At 37.1% G+C, this 20215-nt stretch overlaps 1 protein-coding gene across 1 annotated transcript in view; it reads left to right on the forward strand.

Moving 5' to 3' along the window:
• AKAP6 (A-kinase anchoring protein 6) overlaps positions 1–20215 on the forward strand; it is a 503112-nt gene that overhangs the window by 416460 nt on the left and 66437 nt on the right. Inside the window, exons 10-11 of the mRNA XM_005695223.3 lie at positions 1630–1776; positions 4828–5052. Of these exons, the coding sequence (XP_005695280.2) occupies positions 1630–1776; positions 4828–5052 (372 nt within the window). The remainder of the gene's footprint in view (positions 1–1629; positions 1777–4827; positions 5053–20215) is intronic.

A 20215-nucleotide genomic window follows, 5' to 3' on the forward strand; every position in this document is an offset into this window, starting at 1 on the left:
CAATCATTGCTCTGATAAATAAACAGTTAGGTTTCCAGAACGCTTGTTGAGTGTTGAGTCCAAAGGACTTGAGCAGACAGTGTGTTTTATAACTGTTGGAGTAATGTGGTCATGGTAATTGCCTGCCATTAGAAAATGAATTCAGAACTCCCATGTTTCACAGGCCAAATTCTGAAAGAACTCTAAAGCAACCCTTGATTCTTTTCATTATACATATTCATGTAATTTTGGATACTCTGACTCCCTGATCAACATTCATTAATACTATGAAATGCTTTAAATCACCTCATTTAAAACATTTTGTTCTGTGATCCACAAATGACTAACATTTGGAGAAGTTTACATAATACAAATGATGTGCATGTTTAGTGTAAATGAAAGATTAAAATATGAAGCTAAAAGTATGCAAACATATGCAAGAAAATGCTGAGGGCCTATTAACTAAAACAAGGATTTTATACCTTCTTTTCCTTTAAGCTGCTTCTAATTGTATTTTAGTTGGGGATCTTATGAAATATCATGTTCTCAGGTGAATAAAATCACCCAAGTGCTTGGGGAGGTTTTGAACTTGCTGATTTCCTGCCTTGCCAGACAAAAGCTTTTCTTACTAGATCTGATAAGGTGCTCATTTTAGCTCAGTTAGGACAATGGACCTTGGTAACCTAACTTTCACGCCTTGAAGAAAGAAGTTTAGGGATTGTCAGTATACATTTGGAAATGTGCTAAAGTGGTAAAATAGGTTTAATACTTTAACCAGAATCTAGTTTTTTTCTGTTCAGCAGTGTTTTTGATGTGCACATTTAAAAAATACATCCACAGTCATTTATAGTTGTCCATAATATAGGACTTTCTAACTATGAAGATAGAGTTATTTGAAGAGAATCACCATAGTAACTGTCACATTAAATAGCACTTACATTATCGCTTGCAAAACATCTTTTAGGAGACACTCACTTGACAGTTTGTTAGAAAACCATGTATATCAGAGGATGAGAGTTATGTAATTGATTGTGATGTTTGGGGACATTTTATAGTAATCAATAAGGAAGCATAGATTTGTAACCATTCTTAAAGAGGTGTTTTTTTCCTCTCTCTATATATACCTCTTCTCCAAGCCTACACAAGTAAAAAAGTAAATGAAAAAAAAATTAAGAATTCAGAGGACTTATAGGAAAAGGAAAAAATTACACAATTTTTAGAGATCAATTTATTTGTACCACTCTGAGACTGGTCCCTTAGAGGGCAGAAATGACTGATGGGCAATACTCCAGAGCAAATATTGACCAAGACTAATTGTAATATTAAATCCCCCTAGACCAGGTATTTTCATTTGGAATATTTCAAGATAAAGATCAAACATGTATACAAACTTTAGAAAGGCATAAAGCTTATTCAACTAAATAGAATACCTTGGATGTTTGTGTGTGTGAATATATATATATATATATATGTATATAAAACCATTATCAGCATTTTTCTCAACAACTCAATGTTCTTAGTTTAGCTTCACCATAAATTCTATTGGAAACAAAAACTTTTAACACCCGTGAGCCTCACTAACTCTGTGCTCAAAGATTTTCTAAGAACACCTCTTTCCCTAATGAAATCTTTTTTCTCTTCCCGTTTTAGCGTTACAGTGTGGAAATGTCCATCAGGGACCTGAAAAAGACGGAGCTGCTTAGTAAGGTTGAAGCTTTGAAGAAAGGTGGCGTTTTACTACCAAATGATCTCCTTGAAAAAGTGGATTCAATTAATGAAAAATGGGAACTGCTTGGGGTATTTGCATTTTTATTACTGTTTGTAGGTTATGTGTACATTTTTTGTGTAGTGAAGTACTCTATCTGTCTGATTTCTAATTTGAGGCACAAATATCTCTCTTTTTCAATTCACTACCTACATTTCAAACAAGCTATTCATGCTATTATGGGGGAAAAACACTGCTTTTCCTCTTCTGTTGATTTTTTTTTTTACTCTGAGCTTGTCTCCTTTCAGATTTTTAATAATTTGGGTTCTTTAATACATAAAAAAGTAAGTAAAATATGCCATGTATTATGGGTAGGCACCAAGTCAACTATAATACAGTGTATCTGATATACACTGACTGTCATGCTTGAATGACTGTTAATAGAATTTATTCCAAAGGTACATGTTGGAGACATCACTGTTTAACTATTTACTGTAGCCTTCAGATGAAAAGTGGGGTTGCCACCACAGCTTTCAAGTCACACTAAAGCCACCAAAACAAAGATGCAAATTTGACCCAAATCTGAATTGTAGAATTACACTGGCCTCTGTTTTGTGCCTCAATTTCCAGCTCACTTTTAACAAAGGCCAAAAAAAAAAAAGTTTCATGTAATTCATTTCACGCCATGATGGGCTGGGTCTCAGCCAAGCACTGAGATGCAAGAATCTGGCAAAAAGGCAATATAGAGATTCTGTTACCCAGAGACCAGGATGGCACTGTGCAGGGGACAGTTCTGTCCTTTTGTTGGAAGACAGCTGAGAGAGAGAGGTTAGACTCGATTTTTTCATCAACTTCTCTCTTAAATTGCCTTCACTTCAAATCAAGGGTAAGCTAAATTTGTCAATTACTTAAATGATTAATTCTAACAGCTAAGTGTGGGTGGTGTCAGTTATGGAGCATGATTTTGCATGCCTTCCCTTTCCTGACTTTTTTTTTTTTAAAGGAATAATACTCCAAAAATATTTTGAATAAAAAGCTCTCCATGTACCTTGATGACTTGGAGGAATGCCATGTTCAGTTTATGCCATGCTTAATCTAGGTGATTAAAAAACTGCAAGTAGAAATCCTTGCTTTCTCATCTAAATTCACCACACTCTGCAGTTGTACAAAGTAACTTAAAACATTAAAAGTTTTTATTCTGACTTATTGTTACATTACTTTTCAATTATTATTGATGGCTTTCATTTTATTATATGGTGATTTAGATCCAAACCTACTAAATTCTATAGAATTCATTGATCCCATTTAGGAGAAATGTGGTTAGTGTCTGACATTTTAAAGACTGTTTACTAAATAGATGAGAGCAGCAACTTTATTTGCTCAGTAGATAAAGTGATGGTTTGTCTGTGCTATATTTTCACATATCTGTTTCTAACTTGGTAAATAATTAATAATAATCTTTTTGGAAAATTGTTTGAAGTATGTCATATATATAGTTCCCTAAACAAAAACTTTAAATCAAGATAATATTAAAAAAAGAACGAGAATGTTTCACTATCCTTTATGAGCCAAATACCTTTAAAATGGTTGCCATTTTGACAAAAATATCATTCGAATGCAATATGCTGAGTGTTGTTATGATTTCTGGGGAGAGAAGGGTGGAAGGAAAATTTTAACAAAACCTGTGCCACACTACCACCACCAGGCATTCTGCTTTAATTGGCATGATTACATTTTAATTGGCATGAAAAAAAATTTAAAGACAAGGATTTTAACTTCTAACAATGGTAAAATAGAGGGATATGGTTTTTAATATTACTTTCATCTAAGGTGAACAGTGTGGAATGGAAATACATTAGAATGAAATGTCAGTGGTGCGTACAGTTTAATCTGTGAAATTTTGTCCCCTGTGCTGCATATTACTCTGTCTCAATTGCATATTAAACAACCCTATCAAGGCAGGCATTGGCATCTGCTGTGCTGACACAAATTGTGAATTAAATGAAATTGATGTCCTCTGTCGTATATTTATGAAGACGGACCATTCTCTGAAGTATTCTGTTTATGAAGAATTTATGATTGCAAACTGTTCCAGAACAAAAAAGTGGCAATAAATTCTTTTTTGTGACCCTACCCTCCAAGGGCATTGATTTCACCTCCTGCTGCTACTTTTGTTACAGCATAAAAACAATAGCTAAATCTGGATTCCACTGAGGGTCTTCAAATTATCAATATTTGCACCATGAAAATACAAGGGTGTTGCCAGGAAAGGCTATTTTTCTGTTACGATCTCCTAAAGATACTATTTACAGAATACTACACCGCAGATGAATGTTGGTTGACTTCATTTTATTTGTGTTTTAAAGCTGATATTTGTAGGTTTAATTCATCCTTATAGATTAACTCCTTTTGATGCTCCAAACAGAGTGTTTTTCACCAAAAAAAAAAAAGCAAAAAAGCCTTCTCTGACTATACTCCAAGCCATAGTGGTTCATCTAAGCAGAGTTCTAGCATAGTGGATTGGGACTCATTTTAACACTTATTTTAGAGAATCAAGCATCCACAAATGTGAAGTGGGAAGAATTGAAAGGTTGAATGATTTCCAGGGCAGGTAAAATCTAGCACCAAGGAGGTGCTGCCCCTTCTTAACAGCCTTGAATCATAAGGTTTGGGGAACTGTACTTCACAAAACAACAAAAAAAGAAATTTCATTCTCTTTTGTGCAGTCTTCTCTTGGCCTTTTTAATATATTGACTAAACTCAAACTTCTATCTCCTGAAATATTTAGGCAGAGAATTTTTACTGTAAACTCCTGTCATGAGAATTCAAATGAATTTTTATCAGTGACCATGGTGAACTTTTGGGTCAGAGCTCCTTTCTGTTAGAGGAAATTATCAGTGAATGAGGTCTTCTTAAGCCTCTAGTGATAGTTAGAACAACACCCATGGCTTGAGAATCAAGTTCTTAATGGAACAATGAGCTCATCTGAACTGAATGTCAGTCGTGACATGGCGGCTGCAGCAGACACCTTCCAGGTGGGCTCTTGTCACCAGCCAAACTGTGATATGTATTTGGTACCTATGCTAATCAGTGTTTTTTCTTTTTTTTCTGTTGGTGTTTTTGTTTTTAATCTGCTGCATTAGAAAACCCTAGGAGAGAAGATCCAGGACACAATGGCGGGCCACAGTGGGTCGAGTACACGTGACCTGCTCTCTCCTGAAAGCGGAAGCCTGGTAAGGCAGCTGGAGGTCAGGATCAAAGAACTGAAAGGGTGGCTGAGAGATACAGAGCTTTTCATCTTCAATTCCTGTCTGAGACAAGAAAAGGAAGGAACAATGAATGCTGAGAAACAACTGCAATACTTTAAGGTAATAAAAAAACAATCAAAGTTGATAAAAAGCTTTCTTTATGGTAGGGATGAAATATTTATCAAGTACATAAAGTATTATACCCATGTATCTATGTATCACTGTGCACTTAAATGTTTCCTTGAATTTATAGATACCCTCCACATTTCTTATATGCCAGCGTCTGTGTGTTTATAAAGATGAACATTAAGCATATCAAATACACATTGTGTAGGGGAAATCTCTACTGCTTGTGGGTTTTGTGCAGTGCCTATTGAAGGAGGGCTTTGATAAATTAAAAGCAGACTAGCAGACACTCAAGACTACCAAGGACTTTGAAAGGCAGACCTACATGTTCTATAAATAATGTGGCTAAAAATACTTCTATAAATTGATATGATAAAAGCATGTGATTTAGTTGAAGAGTATTAATGCTAACAAAAGGAAATATAATTTTTACATATGAAAGAATTAGCTACTTACAGAAGGAAGAAATAAAGTAAAAGAGGTTCCTACATTAGAGGCATTTTCCTCCATAGAAAAATGTCAACCTTAGCAACACAGCTGTGTGCATGTTTGTGGTATGTCCATGAAGTGTTCCCCTTGTTTGTTCCCATGGTTTACACAATATCTATTCAAAAGCAGCTTAAAATTCAAATGCTGGCTCTTACCGGCCATACTAGCCTGTACTACTTGAGCCCTCCCATAAATTCAGTGATTATTTGGGCGCTGGCCGGTGTCAGCCTAAGGCTTTTGGGTTGCAAACCTGAATTTGCTGGCTTGAGAGGTTTGAAAGAGGAGAAAGTGGGAAATCAAGAAGGAAAGAACTTCTTGACACCTAGCAAGCGGTTCTTCTCAAAGCCTTCTAGGACCAGGTTTTCTTCATCGCATACCTTCTGCCCTGCCCTCTTTGAGCAGTCTACATATCAGAGAATGTAGTCACATGTAGCTCACCTTCCCTTGCCAGACAGGCAGGCTCCCCTTGCTCACCTGCATAACCCAAGAGGAGGCCCCCGTCCAGGGTAAGGGCACTGTATTTCTCAGTGAACCATCTGTATCACATACCTACACATTGCTTTTTACTTGAATTCCTTGTCTGCCATTGAGTTGAAGTTAAAAGTCTCTTGCCAAGGCAAATGGGTTTCACTCTCTAACATCTAATATCCGAAAGATTTGTTATTTGACTTCCGCTTGTTTAACTCTAACCCTCTCCATTTCAGGGAGATGGAGTCTTCAGATATTTCCCTCTGTGTTATTTGAACTTTACAGGTACCTTGCAAAGCATCCTGGTCATCAATAGGCTAGATGTTGTGTAACGTATTTCCTTTCTGTTATGCCTGTTTTGCAGCTTTAGTGAACTGGTTAGTGGCCCCAGTTAGTTTTATGACCTTGGTCATAGTTCTTATATGATCCCTGGTGCCTCAGTTTCTTCATCTATGAAATGTTATGCTGGTAATATGTATCTCACACAGTTATGAGCTCATATGTGTAAATCATTCTTTCTACTTTTTGTAGATGCATTCATAAAGGATGAAATTTCTTAATATTATAAGACCAAAGATGTTACATAATAATTGGAAATAGTAACAGGAAGTTTGTTATTACAGTTATTTATATACCTGCCTACCTACCTACTTGGCTCATACATAGGTAACTGAAGGCCATTTTTTTTCACATCCACTATTATCATAAATGGAAGCATAAGCAGTTCTGCATTGATTCACTGATGCTGCCAAGTGATGTTAGCTTTATGCTTTAGGTTTTTACAGTGTCATCAATGTCATTTTCAGCTAGGTCCTAGTAACAAATTTAAAAGAGATTAAGAGAGACAGAGATATGTCTCTCAGCTTCCAAATCATTAAACAGTTTCTAGGAGTTCCAGTCATTCACTAATACTTTCTGGCCACTAGGGAATATTTACTACACCTAATTCATTATTTACCATGTTTACTTTAGTGCCTGAAAATCATCATAGAAGTTTTCTTTTAGACGTACTAGAGATACTTTTTGCTGTTTTATTTTTTCTTCAAAAATGATTTTTCTTTAGAGCATTTTTATGTTTTCAGTATCACTATTCATTAAACTACTTTTATGCCCCACTTTCACTTATTTGGCTATTTTTAAAAAAATATAGTTATTATTACATTATAGTTAATAGTTATTAATAATAACTAAATAATAAATGATAATAATAGCACTTTGCCATCTGAGCCACCAGGGAAGCCCAAACTAATAATACAGTTATTATTATTTTAAAAATAATAAATAATATTTCCTACTCCAAACAACAGATAGGATCTTGATGGTAATATATAGCTCATCTTGTGTTTTTCCCAGCCCTGTTCCATCCCCTGCTACCTTACCTAAGATAGCATAATCCTGAACCCCACATTCTCTATTTACTTGCTTTCCTCTGGTAGGAAGGAATATTTTTAATTTTAGTTGCTTTTAACTTCATTAAAAAGTAATCATGCTGTATGTTATCTTTTAGGATTTCTTTTTCACTTAACATTATAATGCCAAGATTCATTCATCTCATAGAGTGTGGCTGTAATTCACTTACTTTGACATTGTGTGATATTCCATTGTATGTACATGTATCTCAATGTTACTAGCAACATATGAGGTTGGTATTAGGATCCCGACTTTGCAAATGTGGAAACAGGCACACGGAAGTTAAGTTTTGTGTGTCTAAGGCCACACTTGGTAGAATTTGGTTTTCAATCCAGAACTGTCTGACTCTTCTAAAGCCCATTCTTTGAACTTCTATGCAAAATTGGTTATTTATTGGTATTTACTAAATGCCTTCCCATGCCAAGTGACTAAAGGGAAGAGCAAGACAGAACTAAATGTGATTGTTTCTTGGTGGTAGTTTTATTAGTCACAGTCTTCAGCAATTTGGCCAGAATAGCAAATTGCTGTAGCTATTAATGATCTGCTGCTGCTGCTGCTGCTAAGTTGCTTCAGTCGTATCCGACTCTGTGCGACCCTAGAGATGGCAGCCTACCAGGCTCCCCCATCCCTGGGATTCTCCAGGCAAGAACACTGGAGTGGCTTGCCATTTCCTTCTCCAATACATGAAAGTGAAAAGTGAAAGTGAAGTTGCTCAGTCGTGTCCGACTCCTAGCGACCTCATGGGCTGCAGCCTACCAGGCTCCTCCGTCCATGGGATTTTCCAGGCAAGAGTACTAGAGTGGGATGCCATTGCCTTCTCCAATTAATGATCTAGAGAGGTGAAAATATTTGTGTTTTTGTTTTACATATTTGTACAATATCAGTGTCAATTTTTTTTGCCATGTATCACTTTTAAAATTGAAGCTTTTAAAACTTTTTGAGATTATGGAGTCCTGATGATTTTCTTTTATGACTTGGAACTCTAGTCTCTTCTAAAGTTTTGACCTTGAGGAATTTGGTCAGATAAGCTAAGTGCATCTAGCATGACAGTACTTTTTTTTTTTTTTTAATAAAGCTTTATGCATATTTGCTGTAATAAATGTGTTTCCTAGCCACAATTATAAATATTTCTGAGCTGTTTGCTCTTTAGAGCTTCGTGTATAATTAGTTAAGTGTTCTGTATATTACCACATTCATTGGAAGAATGAAACCAAATGTTTGTAATATAATAATATTGTAATATAATGTTTATAACCTGTCAAAGTCATAATTGGTAATAGGCATATGCAGAATACGAACTTTTTACTTACCCCAAATCCAAAAAAAGCAGATAACCTCTGCCTTCCTAAGTGATAAAACCACTTAGGTAAGAGAGTTATTAAAGAACCTTTGTATGTCAAAAACTCTTTGCCACGTTCCACCTCTTCTTGTGGGTTCCCAAATGTCTACTGCTGTCATTGGTCACACAGAAGACAGGCTTTATCCACAGGGTTTAGCTTTATGATTCTCCGTTCTCTAAAGTCTCAGGCTTTTAACAGAATGAATTTCTTTATGTGACACCCAGAGTAATGATAGATAGGCCACAGTGCACTGCCCAGGAGAACAGGGAAGGAGGGTGCTGCATATAAAAATGAAAATCCGTCGCTTTGTAGACACGACCGTTTCCTTCTCAGAGCTTGGTCTGGGATGAGAGAAAGGATCACGGTCTTACGTTTTCAGAAAAAGAAAAAAAAAACAATTGTGGAATTTATTTTTTTCCTTTAAGGCAGTAATGTGATAAATGTGGGATTAGACATGAGGCAAAATTCTACCTAAGAAGGAGTCAGAGCCCTGGATGGGAGAGACAGGAAGATGTGAGCCCAGGGACAGAAAGGCAAAAACGGTTCAGGAGTGAACACACTGTGACAACAAAATGCAGAGAGCACGTCAGAGATTTAATGAGGCCAGCTGGCAAAGGGCCCCTTAGAGCCGTGTGTGCAGCTTCAATGCCATTGGCTGAAAAACACTGCTTTTTAACAGTGACCCTTCAGAGAGAGAGAAAAAAAATAATTCCTTAATCATATGTTCCTTGTACCCCGTAACGAAATTCATTATTCTAAAGACTCAAATTGGGAGAAATTATCCATTACCAGTTAAAGGAGCCTGCAGCGCTGGACTGGGTCCAGAACCAGCCTAGGAAGGATAAGTTTAGACCAGCCAAGAGGCTCTGTCACTGACAAGAACGAGTGGAATAGACATGGTAACCTTCTCAATGACTGATGTCCCAAATTTGCTTACTAATTTAAATTTGACCAAGCACTTCATGCATGTTATTATATTTAAACCTTACCCTAACAATATAAGTTGAAAATTGTGATCACCTTCTTATGTGTGTTTTTATTTATTTTTATGAGTGAAGAACTTGAGATACAGAAAGTTAATGTGAATTCAGACAGCAACCAGCAGTGAAGACAGAGCAAAAACCGTGGGCTTTAGGTTCAGATTTTAGTATTCTCCCGTTCTGTCATTTGCTGACCCTTAAATACACTGAAACCTTGTTTTACCGTAAATCAAGGGTTAGCAAACATTTTCTGTAAAAAAGCAGATAATACAGTCTCTGTCGCAGTTCAACTCTGCTGTGCTGTGCTAAGTCAGTTCAGTGTGTCAGATTCTTTGCGACCCTATGGACCATAGCCTACTAGGATCCTCTGTCCATGGGATTCTCTAGTCAAGAATACTGAAGTGGGTTGCTATGCCCTCCTGCAGGGGATCGTCCCAACCCAAGGATCAAACCCGAGTCTCTTATGTCTCCTGCACTGGCAGGCGGGTTCTTTACCACTTGTGCCACCAGGGAAGCCCACTCAATTCTGCTATTGTAGTATAAAAGCAGCCGCAGACGATATATAAATGATATATATGGTGTGTTCAATAAAACTAACTTACTAAACTGTTTACAAGAGCAGTTGGTGGGCTAGATTTGACCAGCAGACTTTAGTTTCCTGACCCTGCTCTAGATTACAAAAATTACCAAAAGCATGGTGATGGGTACCATCTGCATGCTAGAACTGCAATTGGAGGAACAAAACATTCTTTTAATAACTGTGACAATGACAACCAGTACTTACTGAGCGCTCATAGGAGGCGAGTCACAGTTCCTAATTTTTTCCATTCACTTATTTAACACTCACGGTCCTGAGACAGTTGGTTTACTATCCCCTATTTATGGATGAGAAAACTGAAGCAGGGAAAATGGAAGTTACTCAAGACCATACTTGTTAGTCAGGGATAGAGCCAATAGGCCAATAGTCAGACCTAGAAAGCTTGTTCCTGAATCTGCCACTACTGTGTAGACTCATTAGTCCCTGGGTCAGAGAACTATTTCTGGAAGAGAAAAACACATTAATTTGTAGCTTACTCTGTTGTTCCTTCCATTTCTGATTACATGGATAGCCATCTATAGGATGTTGGGTTGTAACCCCATCAGGAGTTATAACCCCTGGCTATAACCTGAAGTCAACCCCCATAAACAGAGGGCAGGAAAAGACAGAAGAAAGAAGCTTGACTACTCCAGATCGGTAGTTGGCAGTTTTAATAAGAAAGGAAACAGGAGGTTTGTCATGGGCAACCATGAGACAAGTAGATTTCCATACCTGCCAGAATCTTAAAGCTTTATATAGAGGCTTGACCTGAGTTCAGTCATATATGTAGTCCATTTAGTCTTATCACCCACTCTTATCTCAAGGCCTCGTCCTTGGGACAGCTTCTAAGAGAGACAGGGGTGGAGACGAGGAGTCCGGTTGCCTAGATTCAGCTTGAAGTTCAAATTGATAGTCATGCGAGTCAGTGTTTTAAATTTTGGAAGTTAAAATTTTTAGAGTAGGGTTTTAAACAGAATTTCAAATTAACTAGGAAGTTTGCAGCATTACTAAGTAATTAGCTGAAAGGGAATATCACTGATGTACTTTTACAAAATAGATAAATAAAAGAGCTAAACACAGTTCACATGGTTTAAGAAGTATTTTCCCAAATCTCACTCTGTCATTTCCAGAAATAAAAATAGAACCAATCTAGCCAAGAGGTTTAGAGGGAATTTCCCATGTCCAGTATAATCAATCTCAAATGGCACCACAAATAATCACACTTCCTGTGTCCTTCAAAACTCTCAACATTAGGAGGTAAGGTTGAGGGACAGAAGAGAATATGCTGGAATTTTGAGATGTGAGAAAGGAGGCCATGTACCCTATAGGATCATCTCTGCTGCTTTATCCTAGAGCCATTCATTACAAACTTGGTAATGATGCTGTTGGCAAAGCTGCAAACAAAGAATTAACAGTAATTCAATCTGGCTGTAACAAAAGCTTGTAAAATGCCTTCAAAATCAACAGACCTCAGACAGGATTAAATCCTTTCTACGTGTCTTAAATACTCTTTTTTTTTTAAGCTATTATATTAACCATATATGTTCATAAAAAAATACTGAAATCAGCTTTTATCAGATATTTTCCCCCACTGTATATATTTTTAAAAATCCATCATCTAACACTTCTTTGGAAGTAATTTTAAGTAATTGGATACAATCCAGAATTGCCTTGTAAAGAGAAAAACATTGGCTGGATTAAGGTTGAAGTTCAAAGATAGATTTAAATAAATGTTATTCATACTAACCATCGGGGTAGTGGGAAGACCCACAGGAAATTTTTATAGGCAATTCCAGTGTAAACCTTCTAAAATAAAGAAAATGGAGTAATTAAGGCCTAATTCATTCTGAGTACGCCTTTTTCTAAAAGACACTGAATGATTCCTGAAGTGGGGCATTTTGCCTCTGAGTTAAAGATGCAGAGAGGTAGCTATGTACTCATTTCATATGTGTCATTTGTATTATTGCTCTCAGATACGACTCAGATGGTAAAGAGTCTGTCTGCACTGTGGGACACCTGGATTCGATCCCTAGTTTGGGAAGATTCCCTGGAGAAGGAAATGGCAGCCTACTCCAGTATTCTTGACTGGGAAATCCGTGGATACAGGAGTCTGGCGGGCTACAGTTGATAGAGTTGCAAAGAGTCAGACATAACTGAGTGACTAACACACACAAAGGCCGAGATGGTAATCTAGAAAGATGACAGATATGTCACCTGTCCTTACTTTATCGCTGCCTAGAAAACCACAAATAACTGTCTTTAGGCTCTGAAACCACAGTGATGAATATTTCTGTTCTTACTTGATTTCTTCAGTTCAGTTGCTAAGTTGTATCCAACTCTGCGACCCCATGAACCACAGCACACCAGGCCTCCCTGTCTGTCACCAACTCCCGGAGTTTACCCAAACCCATGTCCATCGAGTTGGTGATGCCATCTAACCATCTCATCCTCTGTTGTCCCCTTCTCCTCCTGCCCTCAATCTTTCCCAGCATCAGGGTGTTTTCAAGTGAGTCAGCTCTTTGCATCAGATGGCCAAGGTATTGGAGTTTCAGCTTCAACATCAGTCCTTCCAATGAACACCCAGGACTGGGCTCCTTTAGGATGGACTGGTGGGATCTTCTTGCAGTCCCAGGGACTCTCAAGAGTCTTCTCCAACACCACAGTTCAAAAGCATCAATTCTTCGGCGCTCAGCCTTCTTCACAGTCCAACTCTCACATCCATACATGACCACAGGAAAAACCATAGCCTTGACTAGGCGGACCTTTGTAGACAAAGTAATGTCTCTGCTTTTTATTTTTTTATTTTTTTCATAGTTTTAAAGGTTTATTTTTCTTTAAAACCTTCACCCAGTAAATATCAACTGGGTGATTTTCCTTGTGAAATCCAAGCAGTTTCATTTATTTGTTAGTAATAAAGATTGTAACTAGGAAAACCATCTAAATAATATATTCTTCAGATGACCATAATTAACCAAGTAGCTGATAATAAAGGGCAGATGGGAAATCAAGTAAGCGTGGATCTATAACATTTTTGCCTCTGAGAAGTTTGGAAAGATAAACTTTCTGTCTTTTTTTTTGTTGTTCTTTTAAAATTTAATTTTATTATTATTATTATTATTTTACTTTACAATATTGTATTGGTTTTGCCGCACATCAGCGTGAATCTGCCATGCGTGTACACATGTTCCCAATCCTGAACCCCCCTCCCACCTCGTTCCTCATACCATCTGTCTGGGTCATCCCAGTGCACCAGCCCCAAGCATCCTGTATCCTGCATAAAACCTAGACTGGTGATTCATTTCTTATATGATATTATACATGTGTGAGTGCCATTCTCCCAAATCATTCCACCCTCTCCCTCTCCCACAGAGTCCAAAATACTGTTCGATACATCTGTGTCTCTTTTGCCGTCTCACATACAGGGTTATTGTTACCATCTTTCTAAATTCCATATATATGCATTAGTATACTGTATTGGTGTTTTTCTTTCTGGCTTACTTCACTCTGTATAATTGGCTCCAGCTGCTTTTTAATATGCTGTCTGCTGCTGCTGCTGCTGCTGCTGCTAAGTCGCTTCAGTCATGTCTGACTCTGTGCGACCCCATAGATGGCAGCCCACCAGGCTCCCCCATCCCTGGGATTCTCCAGGCAAGAACACTGGAGTGGGTTGCCATTCCTGCTCCAATGCATGAAAATGAAAAGTGAAAGTGAAGTCGCTCAGTCGTGTCCGACTCTTCACGACCCCATGGACTGCAGCCCACCAGGATCCTCCGTCCATGGGATTTTCCAGGCAAGAGTACTGGAGTGGGTTGCCATTGCCTTCTCCGATGTGCTGTCTAGGTTGGTCATAACTTTCCTTCCAAGGAGTAAGTGTCTTTTAATTTCATGGCTGCAATCACTATCTGCAGTGATTTTGGAGCCCCCCAAAATAAAGTCAGCCACTGTTTCCACTGTTTCCCCATCTATTTGCCATGAAGTGATGGGACCAGATGCCATGATGTTAGTTTTCTGAATGTTGGGCTTTAAGCCAACTTTTTCACACTCCTATTTCACTTTCATTAAGAGGCTCTGTAGTTCTTCTTCATTTTCTGCCATAAGGGTGGTGTCATCTGCATATCTGAGGTTATTGATATTTCTCCCAGCAATCTTGATTCCAGCCTGGGCTTCCTCCAGCCCAGCATTTCTCATGATGTACTCTGAATCTAAGTTAAATAAGCAGGGTGACAATATACAGCCTTAACATTACTTAAATATTATTTTAGTTGTAAATAAACTCAAATTAGGAAGAAACTGGGAATACACAATTGTAGAATTGCCCTTCATGTAGATAAGGTTGAAGCAGTGAATTTGATCCATTGCAGTGTAGAAGCTTAAAGTTCAAGATGCTTGAGTTTATCCTGTTTCTACCTATTTCTAATCCATGATTTTTCTTAAAGCCCCAGGATTCTTATCTTTAAAATAGGCATAGTAATAACACCTAATCTCATAGAGTGGCTATGAGTATTAAATGATATAATATATATGAAAGTTCTTTAAAATAGAGCCTGCCTGATGGGAACTCAATACATATTAGCTACCAACATTATAATTACTATAGCGTAAACTTGCCCTTCTTAAAAGGCACTTATTTTAAAACAGTATATGTATATACAGTGGATAACATAAGTGGTAAATAGTAGATGGAGACCTTTCCATGGGTTTCAATTACTTCAGTATTCGTTGTATGATCATTAGGAACTGAATTATCTATTAGTTGCATCATTTACCTATTACTGTGTAGGTAAGGAAGGTCACAAGAAAGTTGTTTTCCTCTCAAGCCTAGAGAAAAAAAAGGAGGTAGTCAGCAGACCTCCGAAGTTTGTGCTCTGATCTATGGACTGGACAGCTTTTCTAGGGTGCAGAAAACTAGATTCCAGATTATCAAAGGTGGGTCTCCACATTGGGCTACTTTACAGGTTTTGTGCAAGGTAGGGATTCTTGGAGGGCATTTTCTTCTCTACTTTCTGTCTCCCTGACTCTCTTGTAAATACCCCTTTATAGCTTCATCATATTTCTTACAGATCATTGGTCTACAGATACATACATACCCCCACATACACAATTAGACTTTCATTTAAGGAAACAAACAAAACTTCTTTTTTTTCCCCAATGTTCATGTTAAATTGTCAACCATCTTTCTATAATTTTCCATATCATTCTTTTATAATTTAACTAATCAATGGTATTCATTGAATATCCTCACTAGGTTCTGTTAGTTGGCAGTATTACAATCTAGGATTTTCAACTGTATAATCTCAGCAACTAATTTCTCTTCTCCTTGTCTAATATTCTTTATTTGTAAATTTGGGCTCTTGACTGAAAAAAATTCTCTTCAGCTGTAGCATTCTGTGATTCTGCACTAGCCATCTTTTTTCTATCATTAAATTTATTCAATGGCAGATGCCATTTAATTCCTCTAAACAATACTTTGGCTTTGGCGTAAAATTACTGGTTTATAATTAACTTTATATACCAGGATTCACGTTTGTGTCATTGAAAATGCTACCTCAGAAGGACAGAAGAATCTTTTGAACCCAAGTTGCAATGTTGTTACCTTTGTCACCATGGCTGTTGTCCCTTCGTACCCATTTTCTTTCTAACATTATAGTGTCTTTATAATTTGAGTAGAGATACTGCATAAAATGTAAAGGTAAACATCTTCCTAGTAATGAATTTCAGTCAGGATGCTGGCACAGGTAACATGTCTTGTTGATTTAAATGTAGAAAGAAATATGTCAGTAAAGTACTGGTGCAGCTAGTATTATTAATATAACTATATTTGTTCTTGTACTTTCAATAACTTCTTTTGGCATTTGCATTTATTTTATAAGAATATGAACAATATTTCAGAATTAATTCTTTACACAAATTTTTTTATTGCTCAACCTCAATTTTTTTATACCATAGTTTTTTACTGAAAAAATTATTCTTAATATTGATTCTTGGATTGTCTTCTAATAATTTTTATAGAAAAAGTGCATTCTTGGTATATTCCCCAAACCATTGCATGTCTGAAAATGTATTTTTCTTGACCTCACATACAAACAATAGCTTGGCTGAATTAAAAATTTTGTTATGGGTTGTATAATCTTTTGCCATCAAAACTGCTAATGATTCTTTTGGCATTTGTGGTGGTAAAGGTGAAGTCTAATTTTTGTGGCCACATAGTAACTTCGTTTTTCGCTTGTATGTGATAAAGTGTTTATCTCTTCTTCTGAGAGCTTGGTGAGTCCTACTTGATTTTGAAAAATTAAATTCTGCTTTAGATCAGGAAAGTTTTCCTACTATTTGATTATCATTGTTTCTTTATGTGTTTGGTGGTTTCCCTTGTGGCTCAGCTGGTAAAGAATCTGCCTGCAATGTGAGAGACCTGGGTTTGATCTCTGGATTGGGAAGATCCCTGAAGAAGGGAAAGGCTTACTCACTCCAGTGTTCTGGCCTGGAGAATTCAGTCCATGAGGTCGTAAAGAGTCAGACACTCACTTTCACTTTGGTGGTTTAGTCGCTAAGTCATGTCCAGCTCTTGGTGACCCCATAGACCGTAGCCCATCAGGCTCCTCTGTCCATGGGATATACCAAACAAGAATCCTGGATTGGGTTGCCATTTCCTTCTCCAGGGGATCTTCCTGACCCAGGGATTGAACCCAGGTCTCTTGCATCATAGGCAGATTCTTTACCAACTGAGCCACCAGGGAAGATCTATATGTTTAGTTCCCTCCTTTTTGATGTCCTGTTCTGTATATACTGGTGAGCCTACCCTGACACATCATAAACCTAGAGTCAAGAGTTTATGTTACAGTTATGTTGTACATTCTGTGGGTCTGGATAAATGTATAATCCCATCAACATCCCGAGTAATTTCTCTGCCTTAAAAATCCTCTATATTCTGCCTATTCATTCCTCATCCCCCATTCCCCACCCCAACCTCAGGAAACCCTTGGTCTTTTCATTCCTCATACTTTTGCCTTTTCCAAAATATCATAGTTCTATCATAGTATGTAGCCCTTTCAGATTAGCGTCACTTAATGATATGCATTAAAGATTTCTCCATGTCTTTTCATGGTTTAATAAGTCATTTCTTTTTGGCACTGAATAAGATTCTATTGTCTGGAAGTACCACAGTTTATTAGTTAATTCATCTACTAAATTACATCTTGGTTGTTTCCAAATTTCTATAGTTATAAATAAAGCTGGTATAAATATCCATGTGCAGTTTATTGTGGGAATAGAACTTTTCAACTCCTTTGGGGTAACTACCAAGGAGTGTGATTGCTGGATCATCTGGTAAGAGTGTAATCATATGGTAATCATATGGTAGTAAGTTTTGTAAGAAACTCCCAAAATGTCTCCCAAAGTGTTGGTACCATTTTGCATTCATACCAGCAATGAATGAGAGCTCCTGTTTCTCCATAACCTCATCAGCATTTGGTGTTATGTATTCCAAATTTTGGGCATTCTAATAGGTACATGATGATATTTCATTGTTGTTTTAAGTGTATAAACTTGTTAAGAGTAGGAACTTTTAAAACAATTTTTATTGAAATGATTTACAATGCTACTCTGGTTTTGGGTATACAACAAAGGGATTCAGTTGTAGATAGATAGTTTCTCTTATAGTTTATTATGAAATACTGAGTATCATTCCCTGGGCCATACAGTGAATTCTCATTGATTATGTATTTTATATATAGTAGTCTGTATCTGTTAATCCCAAACTCCTAATTTATACCTCCCCCTTTGGTAGCTATAAGATTGTTTTCTGTCTGTGAGTCTATTTCTGTTTAGTAAATAAGTTCATTTTTATCATTTTTATAGATTCTACATATAAGTAATATCATATATTTATCTTTCTCTGTCTGGCTTTCTTCACTTAGTATGATAATTTCTAGGTCCATCCAGGAGTAGGAACTATCTTCAAGTTTTTGTTTTTTTACATGCCCTTCACAGTAACACAGACATTGCTTTAGGGTTGCTAGATACTAAAGAAGTACTTAGCAGATTATAGAATTTCATCACAAGATGGTATTTGAGGTCATTTGGCTAGCTCAACCTCTGCTAAATTAAATAGTTCACCCAAGACCACACAACCAGAGCCAGATGGCAGCCCGTATCTCCTAAATCCTAATCCAGGCCATAGTCCAATAATACCAAGTCGATGATTTTCTGAGTCACCACTGATGCCTTTGTGATTTTCACATCTTAATCATTCATCTATAAAATAGGGTAAACCCATCTCATTCGATGAATAGAAATTAAAAATGATCATCACAACGAACATTGTGATTGGCAGGAAATGTAGAAACACTAATACTATGAAGTACTGTTTTAAACAGTATTACAAATAAGTATGACAACAAACCAAGGCTCTTCTGGCATTGGAACTCAGAGACTAACCATCTTGACCTGCAACGTCTTCTCATTTCCAGGGGCCTTATTCTCAGGAGTTCAACTCAGTATGGAGTTTGCTATCATTTTTCCCCTTGTGTTTGTGTTTTACCTCCATATGAGGAGCTTAAGGAGCCTTACACGCATTAACTCATTAATCCTCCCCAAACCTCTCTAAGATAGAGTGGAGGCATAAATCATTATTCCTATCTGGCAAAAAGATGGCCTAACATCTCTTTTAATTTTCCTGACACTCCAAATTGTTGATTAAATCCTTACTTATACCCTATACATTTAAAATATAATATTTTCTTCCCCAAGGATATTTTTCTCTCTTTTTCAGTTTAATGTCATCAAGGTAAGTAAAACCAGGTAGACAGGTCTGATGTTAGAAGCTCATTTGAGATGCACAGGATAATAGGCTCCTCCTATTATCCTATGCTGGCTCCTCGTCCTATGCTCTCCTCATTTTCTAAAAAATGCCCCTCTTTGTTGCTTCTCAGTCATGACAGGAGAAATGTCCTTTAGAGCCTGGAGAGATGTTTGAAAACCAATTCACTTCTTTATCTGTCAGCCAAGACTACCAGCAAGAGAACCAATGGATCCATTCAACTATGTCATCCTAACTGTCTATAATATAAACTCTGGTAGAACAGACTTCACAGTTTTACAAAAGCAACACTGGCAGTTAAATTTGCAGTCTTGTGTACTTTGCTTAGGCATGTGGTTCTCACTATGAAAATATTTGGAGTTAGACTTTGAAGATGTTAGAACATGACGGAGACATGAGGAGAATCTTGAGACCAAGTAAGGACGATTTGTGCAAATGATTGCAACAACCCACTTGTCCAATTAAAGCCATTGCCCACAGTGCAGGCCAGTAAAGAGGAAAATGAGTAAGAATGATACAGACTAAATGAAACTAATATTCTATCATCCCTAAAAGTTCATCAGCAAAGATGAGAGTCCTCTTGCAACTGAATTGAGATATTCAATGTTTTATTATTTTTTAAAGGACCACCATATGAAACTTCCTGTCTCAGAACAAAGTTATATAATAATGAGATACTAGAAGATGGTAAACACTAAAGGATCATTGCATTTTAGAGATGGGGTATTGAGGGCACATAAAAGTTCTATCGTTTACTCAAGATCACATAACTAGTTATTGTATGAGAAGACTGTAAGTTGTTTCTTTTCCCCCTCAATCCAAGTTGCCTCTCAAACGTTCCACGAAAACACATTTATGCTTAGATCACTTGTGTTCTGCGTTGCTGACAGATGAAGGAGATTAATGAGAAAACTATCCCCCAATGTATTTAATCTTGTTTGGGGGAGCAAGCAAGAGAAGGATGTGGTGTCTTTTCTCAGAAAAAGAAAACATATTCTTCTAAAAGGAAAATTAGCTTTGTTCAAGAAACTGCTCTCAAAAATTTCTCCTGGACCTCTGCTTTGTTTGAGCTATGGGA

This window comes from Capra hircus, chromosome 21 (assembly GCF_001704415.2).
Source record: "Capra hircus breed San Clemente chromosome 21, ASM170441v1, whole genome shotgun sequence".
NCBI classification, from domain to species: Eukaryota; Metazoa; Chordata; class Mammalia; order Artiodactyla; family Bovidae; genus Capra; species Capra hircus.